A 12,335-nucleotide genomic window follows, 5' to 3' on the forward strand; every position below is an offset into this window, starting at 1 on the left:
CCCCCTCAACCCTCCATATCCCTCTCATTCTCTCAGATCTTACGGTTTCTTCCCCCCCTTGGTAACTACTTGAAATACATGAAGACGTAACAAAACGATTATTTCACACTATGTTTGAATGTAAATATCTAATGATCTGGAGCTAATTATTTTAAAATACTGGATTATAATTAATCAAGATACAGATGAAAAATGTGCAATAAATCTATGCATCACTGTTTCATACTGACTTAGTCATTGCTCATAAATCAATTCAAAGGGCTATAATATCACATTGCTGTCATTCTTCCTAATTACATTATCAAAGGGAATCCTTTTAAACTGCTCTGTAGGTACAGCATTTTGTTCCATGAGACTATTATCTATGCACAATGAAGTTTTTACAAATGATTTTAGACTAATCTCAGACATAATCAGGCACGTTTTTGAACTAAACTGTATATTTCCTGTCATATTGTTAATAAAACTGAACAAAGCAATTGAACATAGTTTTGAGAATGACACAAATACTGGTTTTCTGTGGGGTACTGAAGAATAATTACAAGCATTTTATAAGTTTTGTCGGAGGATGTACCATTCTTTATTCATGGCTGTGCACTCCCTTGGATGAGAAGCAGCCTCACACATGAATGAACTCAGGATGCTTTACTGTTGGCACCATACTGGACTAATGGTAGCGCTCACATTTTATTCTCCGGACAATAGTTTTTCCAGATGCACCAGACAATCGGAAAGGAGAGAAGTGGTACGTGCAGATGCTCTCACATTCCTGAGCAAGCTCTGCACTGGTGGCTCCCCGATCCAGCAGCTCAGTCATCTTTAGGATCCTGGAGCTTGCCGGACTTTTTTGGGCACCCTAAAACCTTCTTCACAACACTTGAACTTCTCTCCTTGACGTTTTTGATGATCTGATAAAATGGTGGATTTTGGTGCATTCTTAGTAGCAGCAATGTCCTCGCCCGTGAAGCTCATTTTATGCACCGCAGTGGTGACTGCATGTGTATCCCTGCAGGTTACCATGGTTAACAGAGGAAGAACGAAGATTTCAATCATCACCCTCCTTTTAAAGCATCCAGTCTGACATTTTAACTCACTTGTGTTATCGAGAGGATCACTGGACTGATCTCAGCAGGTCCTTGTGTGGCAAGGCTGAAATGCAATGCAAATATTTTTGGGGGTATTACATTTATTTTCATGGGAAAGAGGCAAACTTTGCAATTCATCTGATCACTTTTCATAACATTCTGGAGTAGATGCAAATTGCAATAATAAAAACGGAAGCAGCAAACTTTGTGAAAACCAGTATTTGTCTCATTCTCAAAACTTTTGTAAACGACTGTACATAGACCATTCAAAATATTTGTGGGCTAGTGGTGGCCTACCAGTTAAGGAAGTGGATGCTGGTTCGAATGCCGATCCGCCAAGGTGCACTGAGTTGCCACTGAGCACACACTGATCCCTGGGCGCATGTCATAGTGCTGTGCTTGCTGTGTATCACAATGACAATCACTTCACTTTCTTCACATTTTTTGTGCCTTTTGACTACCTCTGAATATATTTAAATATCTTTACACTTAATACTGAATTATAAATTATAATTTCCTGTGAAATCACACTGGGTCAAAAGAAAAGTTATTACATGAATGAACTCGTAATGTATTCAATTAATGTGTATTATCACATTAATAACTTTAGTACATTAATATAATTGAAGCTGGGTAAAAATGGTGTAGAACCAGTGGAGACTAGTTTTGTTCCATTGAACATGTGCTTTTTTATGTCATATATTGTCCTTGTTCCTTCATACACCATTGAATCAGATGAATAAATCAGAAAACTCAGCAAGCACAAAAAATTTAAATGAAAAATTCTTTTCAATTGCTTTTTGGATTATTTGTGTTTCCTCTCTTTTGTCTTAATGCGAGTTAATCTATACAACCTACCTCATTTCTCACCTTGTGCCACTTGACACAGCAGGAGCTCAAATGACTAGAATAGAATAATCAGCCAACCGGAGGCCACCGCGCCATCATCGGCGTGCTGTGCATCGCTCCGGTAATTCCATTGTGCACCGACAGAAATGAGACATCATCCTTTGGCTGTGTAACACTCTCTGCTCTCTGTATGTGTGGGTTGTTTCAGAAGTGAATGTGTGTGTGTGTGTGTGTGTGTGTGTGTGTCAACTTGTTCAATTAATCGAGCAAAACGTGATGTCAGGTCACCCCCTGGGCAGATCTAATACCCTCTTCTGCCTTCGGTATCAGGTAATACTATAACAACACACAGCAAAGAGGTTAAAAACCCTGTGTGTGTGTGTGTCAAAGAAAATAGGGAGGAATGATATCAGGTGCAGGTAAGTTCCACAAATACATTTATTTCAGTTAAACTGGACAGACACAGAGGAATCAGCTTTGGGACTGGGGGGGGTGGAAACAGGAAAGAAAAGGTTCGAATTCACTCAGGGACACTCCACATTCCACCGCCTGAAAAAGCAACACAAGACCATTACATGCAATTTCCCACACATACAATAGGGGGAATCACACCAACTCTCCACCCAAGACCAAGACTAGCAGCTGAGCGTAAAAACAGCATCTCCCTTCAGATGCTGGGAATGAGAGGGGCGTGGCCTGCACTCAGTGCCCTGGGAATGTTCGTCAGGTGTCTGCACCCCTCAAGGATTCTGCCATCAATATGCTTTAACTTCCATCTTAAAGTTTTATATACAGGATTATAAAAAAAAAATGAATACATTGTTAATAAACAAATAAATATGCTTTAATAAAATTGCATTTATTTTGCTTACACATTCAATGAACTTCCTTCCCAGAAACTGCATGTCCAGCATTTTATAAATCCATTTTTAACATTAATTAGGAACACAATACAGCACCATACTTCTCCTGACAAATCTTATCTGAGATATTAAGCCTAATCGAATAGATTACCTAAATTAAATTCATGGCCATGCTCTCCGAAAATGAGAGCTGACTACAAAGGCTTATGTGGGATTTAAGCGAATGAACATATTTGCCATTGGTTTTGCTATATTATAGAGCTCAGCTGCATAAAACCATCATTCATATTTTAAAAAAGCATAGCTTATGAGATAATGTCAGACTTAACATGCAATTTAACATGCAATGGTTCTAACATTTACATGACCATGCACATTAATTGTGCTTTTGTGTGTGCACTAAATTGCTTACTAAATTCTAAATTGGCACAAGTGGTTGATAATCCATGAGTGCTCCTGAACTCATTAGCAAAATGTTTTTAGTTGTTCATCATGATTGAATTAACACACTAACATTTTAAGTGTCACGCGACTGTTTTAAAGTGATGAACCACAAAATACTTACGCTAAACTCACAGATTTCCCTAATGCAGTTCTTAACGTTCCTTCCTCCTCTGATTTGGGAACAGCGGCCCTCCAGACACCCTCCAGCTCGGCTCAGCACCCCCATCTAATGGCAGGTAGTCAGGTAGTGGCATTTTCCCCGTGGGGAGGCGTGCAGTTTGTTTCATGGGATGCTGTTGGATGGGGGGGGGGTCAAATAAGGGTTGCACCCACCATGACACCCTGGGTTAAAAGATTAGCTTTGATCGCATTAGAACAGGAGCATGTCCCGGGGCCTAATTTGTAACAAAAACCTTGCAGAGACATTGACTACGACAGCGGCAAGTGCAGTTAACCTTTCAGACGCACAGACTCGGCCGTTTTTACTCTTCTGAGTGCATCACGGAGCCCGCAGTCCCTGTGCATGTTTAGACGGCACCACTCCGCTGTCTGGCCTCTCAATTACTGCAGATTTACCCCCCCAACACACACACACACACACACACACACATCTGGCACATTTTCAAAAGCAATTGTGTGAGCACAATGTGATGCCATCCCCAAAATCAACAATTTACCAAACATCAAAAGCAAGCCACTTAGCATACATGAATAGTTATGAAGAGAGATGATAGTTTCTGTCATGCTCACTAAGCAATGGGTTGTCCAAATATGACAGGAATAAACACACACATAATCTCTTCGGTCATGTGTTGATTAATGACAGTCAACACATGACACTACAGATATCTAGATATCTGGTATACATCGCGCAGCCTACAGAGAAACACAATGCTCTGAGCATGAAGAATATTAAGCAACACTTTTTTTTCATGCTGGTGGACAAAAATGGTGCAAAATCAGTTTAGAAGTAAATATTTCGACCTTGGGGATCATCGCCTGGCGATTATGCAGAGGGGAAAAGTCAAGAGAGATGCACTTTCGCATTCTCAATTTCTAAGAGAAGAGAGAAAAGTAGCCAAAATTGCCGTAATCATCTAGTGTGGACAATTGAAGACATAGTCGATGGAGTATTGATCACGTCTGTGCTGTAATGCACACAGATAATCGCACAACGAAAGATTGCCAAGAAACGTGTCTTCGCATGCACGTCTAAGAGTGTGTTGTGCCATGCGTGTGGGGCTGCGTGGTCAAAAGTGGGAACAAACAATGTGTATGTGAGCACAAACGAGTCTCCATGAGTGTGTGTGTGTGTGTGTGTGTGTGTGTGAATGTGTGGAGAGGAAAAGTGGGAGGGTGTTTCAGGGACAAAGAGGCATCTGCAGATGCACCATCAGTGCTCTCTCTCTCTCTCTCTCTCTCTCTCTCTCTCTCTTTCTCACTCACTTGCTCACTCTCCCTCAGCAGAGTTCACTCTGTCACCACCCGAACCCGGAGGAACAGAGGCAGAGGAGGAGGAAGAGGAAGAGGCAGCATCCTTTCTGAACATCAGGAGACAGCCGGATTTCACCTCCAAGAACCTACAATTCCAACCCAGCTGGGGAACGGTGGGATAAAGCGGATCAAAGGTACTGCACTTCTCGCATTCTTTTTCTCTCTTTGCATCGTCATTTATCTACATTTTTTGTTCTCTGTGACTTTTTTATTTCTCATTTCGGTCTTAAATAATCTGAGTCTCTGTGCTCCAACATTTGAAACTGAAGGATTTCCGTTTCGTCCCCGTGACTTCACTGTACCGTTCATTTTATTTCAGTCCTGAAAGCTTGAGGAGGGAAAAAAAATGTCCTCAGAAGTCCATAAATTTGTCTTCGGCTGTAATTTACAAGACTGTCACACACCTCCCAGAGCGCCACGGCTGGCAACACCGCGACTGATGCTATCGCTGCATCATTATTACTTCCAGCCGCAGACTTCAGCGACGAATCAGGGAAAAAATATCACATTCCCGCGTTTCTCATCACCGGACTCAAAGAGCACGGCTAATGGAGCACAGGACCCCAATCCTACTGGGGGGCAACTGGTGTCTGGCGCAGAGCGCGGAGTCTCTGATGGTCCCCTCTCTTTCATTATTGTCTGATCATTCCAGAATTGAGTGCTTCATGTGTTTGAGTGCCTCTCGCGCCTCAGCCAGGCTTCACCAGTCGGATTTTTCCTGGGAAAAGCCCGGGAGAAGTTGAGTTTTTACCGCTCAACACTCAGCAATGCGAGAAATGAAATGGTAGCTAAAAAGGGTCTCGCCGGGACGCGTGGCAACGGGGGGGGTTGTAGACAACCTTTGGTGAAGAACAGGAAACAGCAGACGCCAGCGTGGCACCAGCCGACAGAATCCACCAACCTATAAGGACAATTTCTGAACCTGCAGCTTGGACCTCAGCGTCATTACAATTTTGGTGCCAATACCGGTTGAAGCCACAACAACAACAGCAGCATTTGCAGTAAATCCCTCAGAGCCTGTGCAACGCTGATAAGGGAATTAACGTGAAACCTTGGTGCCCTTTGTGGTCTAGAGTGTTCTGAGCAAATTAACTTTGAACGAAAGGAAAGTGGAAAGAGAAGGGAACTAAATGGGAGTGACGGCAAGAGCTGCGTATTTTTAAGGGTAGAGGATGGTGGCGGTCTGACATGGTGCGGTGACACACAATGTCGTGAAAAGGCACACAACCCTCACATTTGACTGTGGCGCAGCATTAAACACAAATCAATTTGTGTGTCAATATGAGCACAAATGGTTCCATAATGTTATAATGAAAAGCAATGAATCTTTTTTTTCCCCCTAAATCGAATTTGTATGTGAAGATGGATGGGGGCTGCGGATGAACAGCAAAATGCTGTTTACGGTCCCAGACACAATCCCATGAGTCAAATGCTAAGCAGAGTCTACACCTGGGCGTTCCGGTCAATCACTCGCCCTCATCGGATCACTGTTATCTGAAAATAATGCATCAACATACCTTTCATCATGCACGAGGCATGAAGCGACTGGACTGTCTAAAAAAAATTATTATTTTCTCACGTTTTTCCATTTCCAAAAATATTCGCTCCAAATACTTTTTCAATAATATATAAATTAAGGGTATCAGAATATAAATCAGAATTAATCAGAATTGCACATTTATTGCATTTATTGACCAAGTATAAGAGTGAAGAGTGGTGTCCCTCAAGCACAACAGTATAAAACAACTAAAAATATACAATATACAATAAAATATACAAATCTTTTATTTACAAAAATAATATTCAATATACATGACATACATCTTTCTGTTTTTGGCTCGGTAAATTACTTTGCTGTCCGTGTATTCATTTGTATTCATTTGTTGCAGAACTCAAGTCAGGTCCGGAATATGTTTTGCAATTTGAATATTCTATTCGGTGACGGTTATTTGAGGGGTTTTGTAAATGTACCTCTCTGCATTCTCCAGGATGACCAAAGCCTGACTATGGACCCTCTTCTGGAGCATGTGTTGAGCGTGTCCAACGGCACCGTCGGAGTCCTCTCCGGCAATCACACGGACCCGCTGGACAAGTTCTCCGGCATGCAGCTGCTCCTGCGCTTCAAGCCGCTCTTCCTGCCTCTCTACTCGGCCGTGGTTTTGGTGGCCGGAGTCGGAAACTCCTTCCTGTTGGCCTGCATCCTGGCCGACAAGAAGCTCCACAACGCCACCAACTTCTTCATCGGCAATCTGGCGGCCGGTGACCTCCTCATGTGCCTGAGCTGTGTGCCCCTGACGGCATCCTACGCCTTCGACACGCGAGGCTGGGCCTTCGGCAGGCCGCTCTGCCACTTGGTGCCCCTGCTACAGGGCGCCACGGTCTTCGCCTCCGTTCTTTCGCTCACCGCCATCGCCATGGACCGCTATGTGGTGGTGGCGTACCCCGTGAGGAGGCGCATCTCCATGTGGGGCTGCGGGGCGGTGGCACTGGCCGTCTGGGGACTTTCCCTGGCCCTGGCCGCTCCACCGTCCTTACACACCCGGTACGTGGACCTGCGACCCGGCGGGGTGGAGCTGGTGGTGTGCGAGGAGTTCTGGCCGGGGGCCGAGCGCCTGCGGCTGCTCTACTCCTGCTTCTTCCTGCTGGCCTCCTACATGATCCCGCTGCTCTCCGTCAGCATGTCCTACTGCGCCATCAGCCTGCACCTCCGCAGGCATTCCCTGCCTGGAGAAGCCAGCCAGCAGCAGCAGCGCTGGAGTCAGCGGAGGCGCAAGACCTTCTCCTTGCTGGTGGCCTCCGTCCTGGCCTTCGCACTGTGCTGGCTGCCCCTGCAGGTGCTCAACCTCATGCTGGACCTGGACGCCGACTTCCGCATCGTAGACAAGCACTACATCAACGTCCTGCAAGTCTGCTGCCACCTAGTGGCCATGAGCTCGGCCTGCTACAACCCTTTCATCTACGCGTCGCTGCACAGCAAGGTGCGCCTCCACCTGAGGGGCTACCTGTGCCCCTGTCAACGGAGGGGCGGCACCCTGCTCTCGCGCTGTGCCTCCAGGAACCCAGCTACCTGCCTGAGTCTCCTCTCCGAAGCCCCGGCTAAGGAGAACCATCATCAGGGAGATGCGGGCGACTGCAACCTCGACAGTTCACTCTGAGCAGAGCCCCATCAGGTTCTTCACCGTCTGTGGCGGATGAGTCTGGGCTTCAAAGGGCTCTTCAAGTCTCAAATGGCCCCACTGCTACTTCCACTCTAAGATGAAATTCTTTGCCCCTTCTAGTATTTGAAGTTGAAATGCAACCTACTTTATCACGGCATTTTTTTTTTTTTTTGCTGTGCCATTTCCATCAGAACTTTAGTCTTATGGCACATCGGTAAATCACAGCCTTCACCACCGATACCGATACCGAGTCCTTGGCTTTTTCTGTTTGTGTGATCACTTGAAATGCAGCAGAAGAAAAGGATCCCTCACTTCAGACCCAGCTTTGAGTGACAGAGCCAGCGCCTTGGACAACATTTTGATAACGTTTAAACAACAATGCCGAAGCATGCTCTTTAAAAGCATCCTCTGGAGATATGGTGTCTGGGATTTCTTTGTTGATCTTGTTATTGTTGTTGCTGTTGCAAAAGCCTGTACAAATGTTTCCAGATTATTCTCCGTTTGCCTGCACTTTTGATTCCAAGTAAACAGACGGATGAGCTTGGCCTTGGTATTAACCACTGCAGACAATTGGACACTCGGATCATCCCCACTTTCCAGACCCTTCCAGCATCTTCAAGTACCGATTGTTCATTTGCTGTCATGTATCTGAGCGCTTGACGGGCGCCACGTGCGACCCCAATGTCATTCACTTCGCCTCATAGTGGTTTTAATGTTGTGGCTGATCTGTGTGTACTGTGTAATTGGGCTTTTTCTGTGACCCTGCATTAAAACGGATGGATGGATGAGATCAGAACTCTGACACAAGATGTATATATTTTTTATGTTCCGTAGGGTGTTTTTTTGATGTATTTTCTGTTGGACTGGTTGCTTTTACCCTCCCTGTTGACAGTCACCGTTTCATTATCGCAAAATCTCTCGCTCTCGCTCTCTGCCACTCCCTCTTTCTCTATCTTTTTTCATCATCTTTCTCTTGCTGACTCTCCTCCTCTCTCCATTGCGCTCTCTGGCCGCAGAGTGTTCGCGGGCGGAACCGGCGATCAGAGCTGCCAGCCTCCCCATGGGCCGTTCATCTGCGTGTCTGAGTGCCTGATGCCAGCCTTCACCCCACTCTGCCCTGGCACTATCTGGCAGCCCAGTACCCTGCAGGGCTTTTTATACTCCCCTAGCAGGTGGGATTTACTTTCGTCACCAGTGGCTGCCCCCTGACACCGATGCAGAATTAATAAAAAGGAGCAAAATAACAAGGAATTTGGGTTGTTTGAATTGTTGCGTGATTACTTCTTTTTGCTTATTGCATGGAACTAAATACAATAGTGCACGACATTTAATTACCAGGAAGGTGGGATCTGCACATCACTTCAGAAGGTGTGACATTGGTTTAATTGGTGGAGGCTAAAATCACTTGCACCACACCACACCCTGTTGGTGACTCAGATGTGACGACAAAAAATTATCAGCGATGGTCATCAACAGTGATGCCTGACTCAAATCTAAAAAAAAAAAATGTCTATCAATTAATAAAGAAATGAACTGACATTATCCAGGGTTAACGTGTAACAGAATACATGTAAAAAAATAATAGAATACTCATATCTGCTTCACACACACAAATACACAGACACAATTTTTTTTTGCAAGAAGATTCATTTCTGGTCAGCCTGTCTCAAAGGCGATACAGAAACTGAATCGACACGAAGAGCCACATGCTTCAAATATAACCACTGAGCATATTCTGCAGCTGACTACATGAGCAGGAAGCCCTTCAGCGCCACTTCTCATTTCTGTACAGTCAGTTACCCATAGTTCTTTACACAAAACTCACACCCTCCAGATGCTGCAGATGGTAAAGTGAATATGTGAAACTGAGTAAAGACTTTGTTCCTCCTTTGGTGGCTTTTTTTTCTTCTTCTTCTTTAAAAAACGTTGGAATGAAACCGTGGGAGGTCTCACTCAGATTCTTAAATAGTACAATGGTAAACCACCAAAAATACTGCCAAGCATGCTGAGATCTGCCAACCAAGTCTTCCATGTGTTTTATTCTGATGTAATCAGTACTAGCAGTTACATATAAAATAGTATTAAAAGGACCTCTAAGGACCCCTCAAGACATTGGGGGGTCCTTAGCTGGCACCCAATATGTGGGTCCCTGTTACGGCGTACGCTCCCACGTGTTCTTTGTGGCTGGCTGTGTTTTTGTGTCCTGTCTCTTTTAGGTTGACTTTGTGGGAGGAGTTGAAGCCTTCCAGCTCCACCTACCATCTGCCATTGGTCACCTCCACCTATATAAAGAGACTTCGGCTGGTGTTCAGGAGGTCCCCAGGATCCACAGAGATCTGCAAGGAGCTCTGTTGGGGGGGGGACCTCATTTGTGTGTCTTGTTGCTTTGTGTGCTAGACCCCTTTGTTGTGAGCCTGTTAGCTTTATGTGGCCTTTTTGTGCGTGTTTGAGTTATCCACATGGGACCACCCCTTCCTTTAGGCTGTACTGATGTTGGTTAGCTGTGCTGAGTCCGCTGTTGTATTGTACCTGTCAGCTCACTGGAAATAAAAGCGGTGTTTGTATGCTTTGTTTGGTTGTGTGTGTAAAAGGGGACGTCCTCCTCTCCACACCCTTGTGGCGTTCCTTGGACCCCTAATGCAGGTTAAGAACGTTACAGTCCCGCTGGTACTTTTTGTATTGATCTTGCACGAATGAAGGACTAACAGATTTCTTATTTTTCTGTTGACTGCTTTATGCCTCCTGCCTTTTCCAGTTTTCACATCATTTTCTGAGGTCTTTCAGTTTTTTGTTTCGGCCTAGTTCTTACCTCAACCTACAAGCCTTTTATTGGTGCCAATACCAACAGACAAACTTTCTCAATGTTGCATCTATTTCAACATTCTGTGGGTACAAAAAGCTGGTATTGTCAGTAAATCATTCCAAGTTCATCATTCAAACAGCCATGAACACACAATATCACACGACAGCAGTGTCACCTGGTCATGGAGTGCCTTCAGGTCGGTGGAAGGCAGTCAGATGTTGCTGGTTACCTGGACAATGCTCACTGATTAGAGTAGGGTCACCTTGCACAGAAATGATGGTCATCAGCGTTGCTGTAGAAGGCGAGGTGGGCGATACGCTGAGGTCATCATGGTTCCCACTGCTTTAGTGGAGGAGTTACAACAGTCTGGGCAGGCATCACCAGTCGGCGTTGTACGTGGCTCAGTCACTGGACGTTCTTACCTCAGAGACATCACAGAACGCATCATCATCCCCCAATTCTGCCAGCAGACCCCCAACTTTCTGTTCATGGATAATAATGCTGCACCATTAGTTGGAGATCCTCATATGGTCTGGCAATCAATGTCCCCTGACCTGAACCCCGTAGAGCACGTCTGAGACCAGCTGAAGCAGATCGTACTCCAGAGCTGCGTGTAGCATTTGTGGAAGAGTGGAACTCATTGCCTCAGAACAACATCATGAGGCTGGTGAGGAGCATGAGGAGCTATCAAGTTGTCATTGTCTGACCCTCTACTGACATTGTAAATCTTTGTTATTTGGGGCCATCCCCAAAATATCCCTACTTATTGTGAGCTGTATATATGTATGTGTGTGTGTGTGTGTGTGTGTGTGTGTGTATATATATATATACATAATGTACTGTATACACACACATGTACATACTTTGTGTCTCCTCATTTATATCCGCCTATGCCTGTATCTATGAGTGTGAACTGGTTTGTCATTGGAAACGTAAAGTGAACAAGAATTGTTTTTGTCATTGTGAAACACTGCAGCACAGCACACTGTGACAGAGTGAATGTCCTCTGCTTTTACCATCACCCTTGGTGAGCAGTAAGCAGCAATGACAGGCGCCCAGGGAGCAGTGTGTGGGGACGGTGCCTTGATCAGAGCACCTCAGTGGCACCTTGGCAGCTCAGGATTTGAAATTGTCAAAAATTCCCATGATTCTTAAATCATCCTTTTGTTTGTACCTTTTACTTCAGTCGGTTTATTATAAAAATACAAACTGTATGAAAACTCTCACAACCCTTCTGTGGGTTTGTTGGCAAATAGTACAGTCCTCTTGGGGGCCACATGGCAGTTAACCTCACTGATTTTGGTGCAGGTTTCATCCGGGTTCTCCAGCTTACTGGTAGAGGACACAGGGACACAAGGTAGTGAGTGGGGTTTGAACCTTTGACTTTGTGTTATTCTGGTTCAAAGGCGAGTGTCTAACCCACTAGGCTGCTACTACTTTCAAGGCCAGGAGAACAATTGCACAATGTGGCTGAAAGAGCAACAACAATCAAAAACAGAACTTTTAATCCATTGTAGCTACAAACACAGACAGTCAGGATGTTTGCATCTGTAGCTTTCATGGATTAAAAGTTGTGTTTTTGATTGATGTCTTTGTCGGCTTCGCTTTGCACTGTAATTTGACAAAGACAAAAATAGAA

At 44.8% G+C, this 12,335-nt stretch overlaps 1 protein-coding gene across 1 annotated transcript; it reads left to right on the top strand.

Annotated features, from left to right (window-relative positions):
- The first annotated feature begins 4,623 nt into the window (after positions 1-4,623).
- LOC114769471 (prolactin-releasing peptide receptor) lies at positions 4,624-9,144 on the top strand. Its single transcript, XM_028962504.1, has 2 exons — positions 4,624-4,869; positions 6,724-9,144. The coding sequence occupies exon 2, from the start codon at positions 6,742-6,744 to the stop codon at positions 7,888-7,890; it is 1,149 nt and encodes a 382-aa protein (XP_028818337.1). The 5' UTR covers positions 4,624-4,869; positions 6,724-6,741; the 3' UTR covers positions 7,891-9,144.
- The last annotated feature ends 3,191 nt before the right edge of the window (positions 9,145-12,335 follow it).

The sequence above is a fragment of the Denticeps clupeoides genome, chromosome 19 (genome assembly GCF_900700375.1).
Source record: "Denticeps clupeoides chromosome 19, fDenClu1.1, whole genome shotgun sequence".
Classification (NCBI taxonomy): domain Eukaryota; kingdom Metazoa; phylum Chordata; class Actinopteri; order Clupeiformes; family Denticipitidae; genus Denticeps; species Denticeps clupeoides.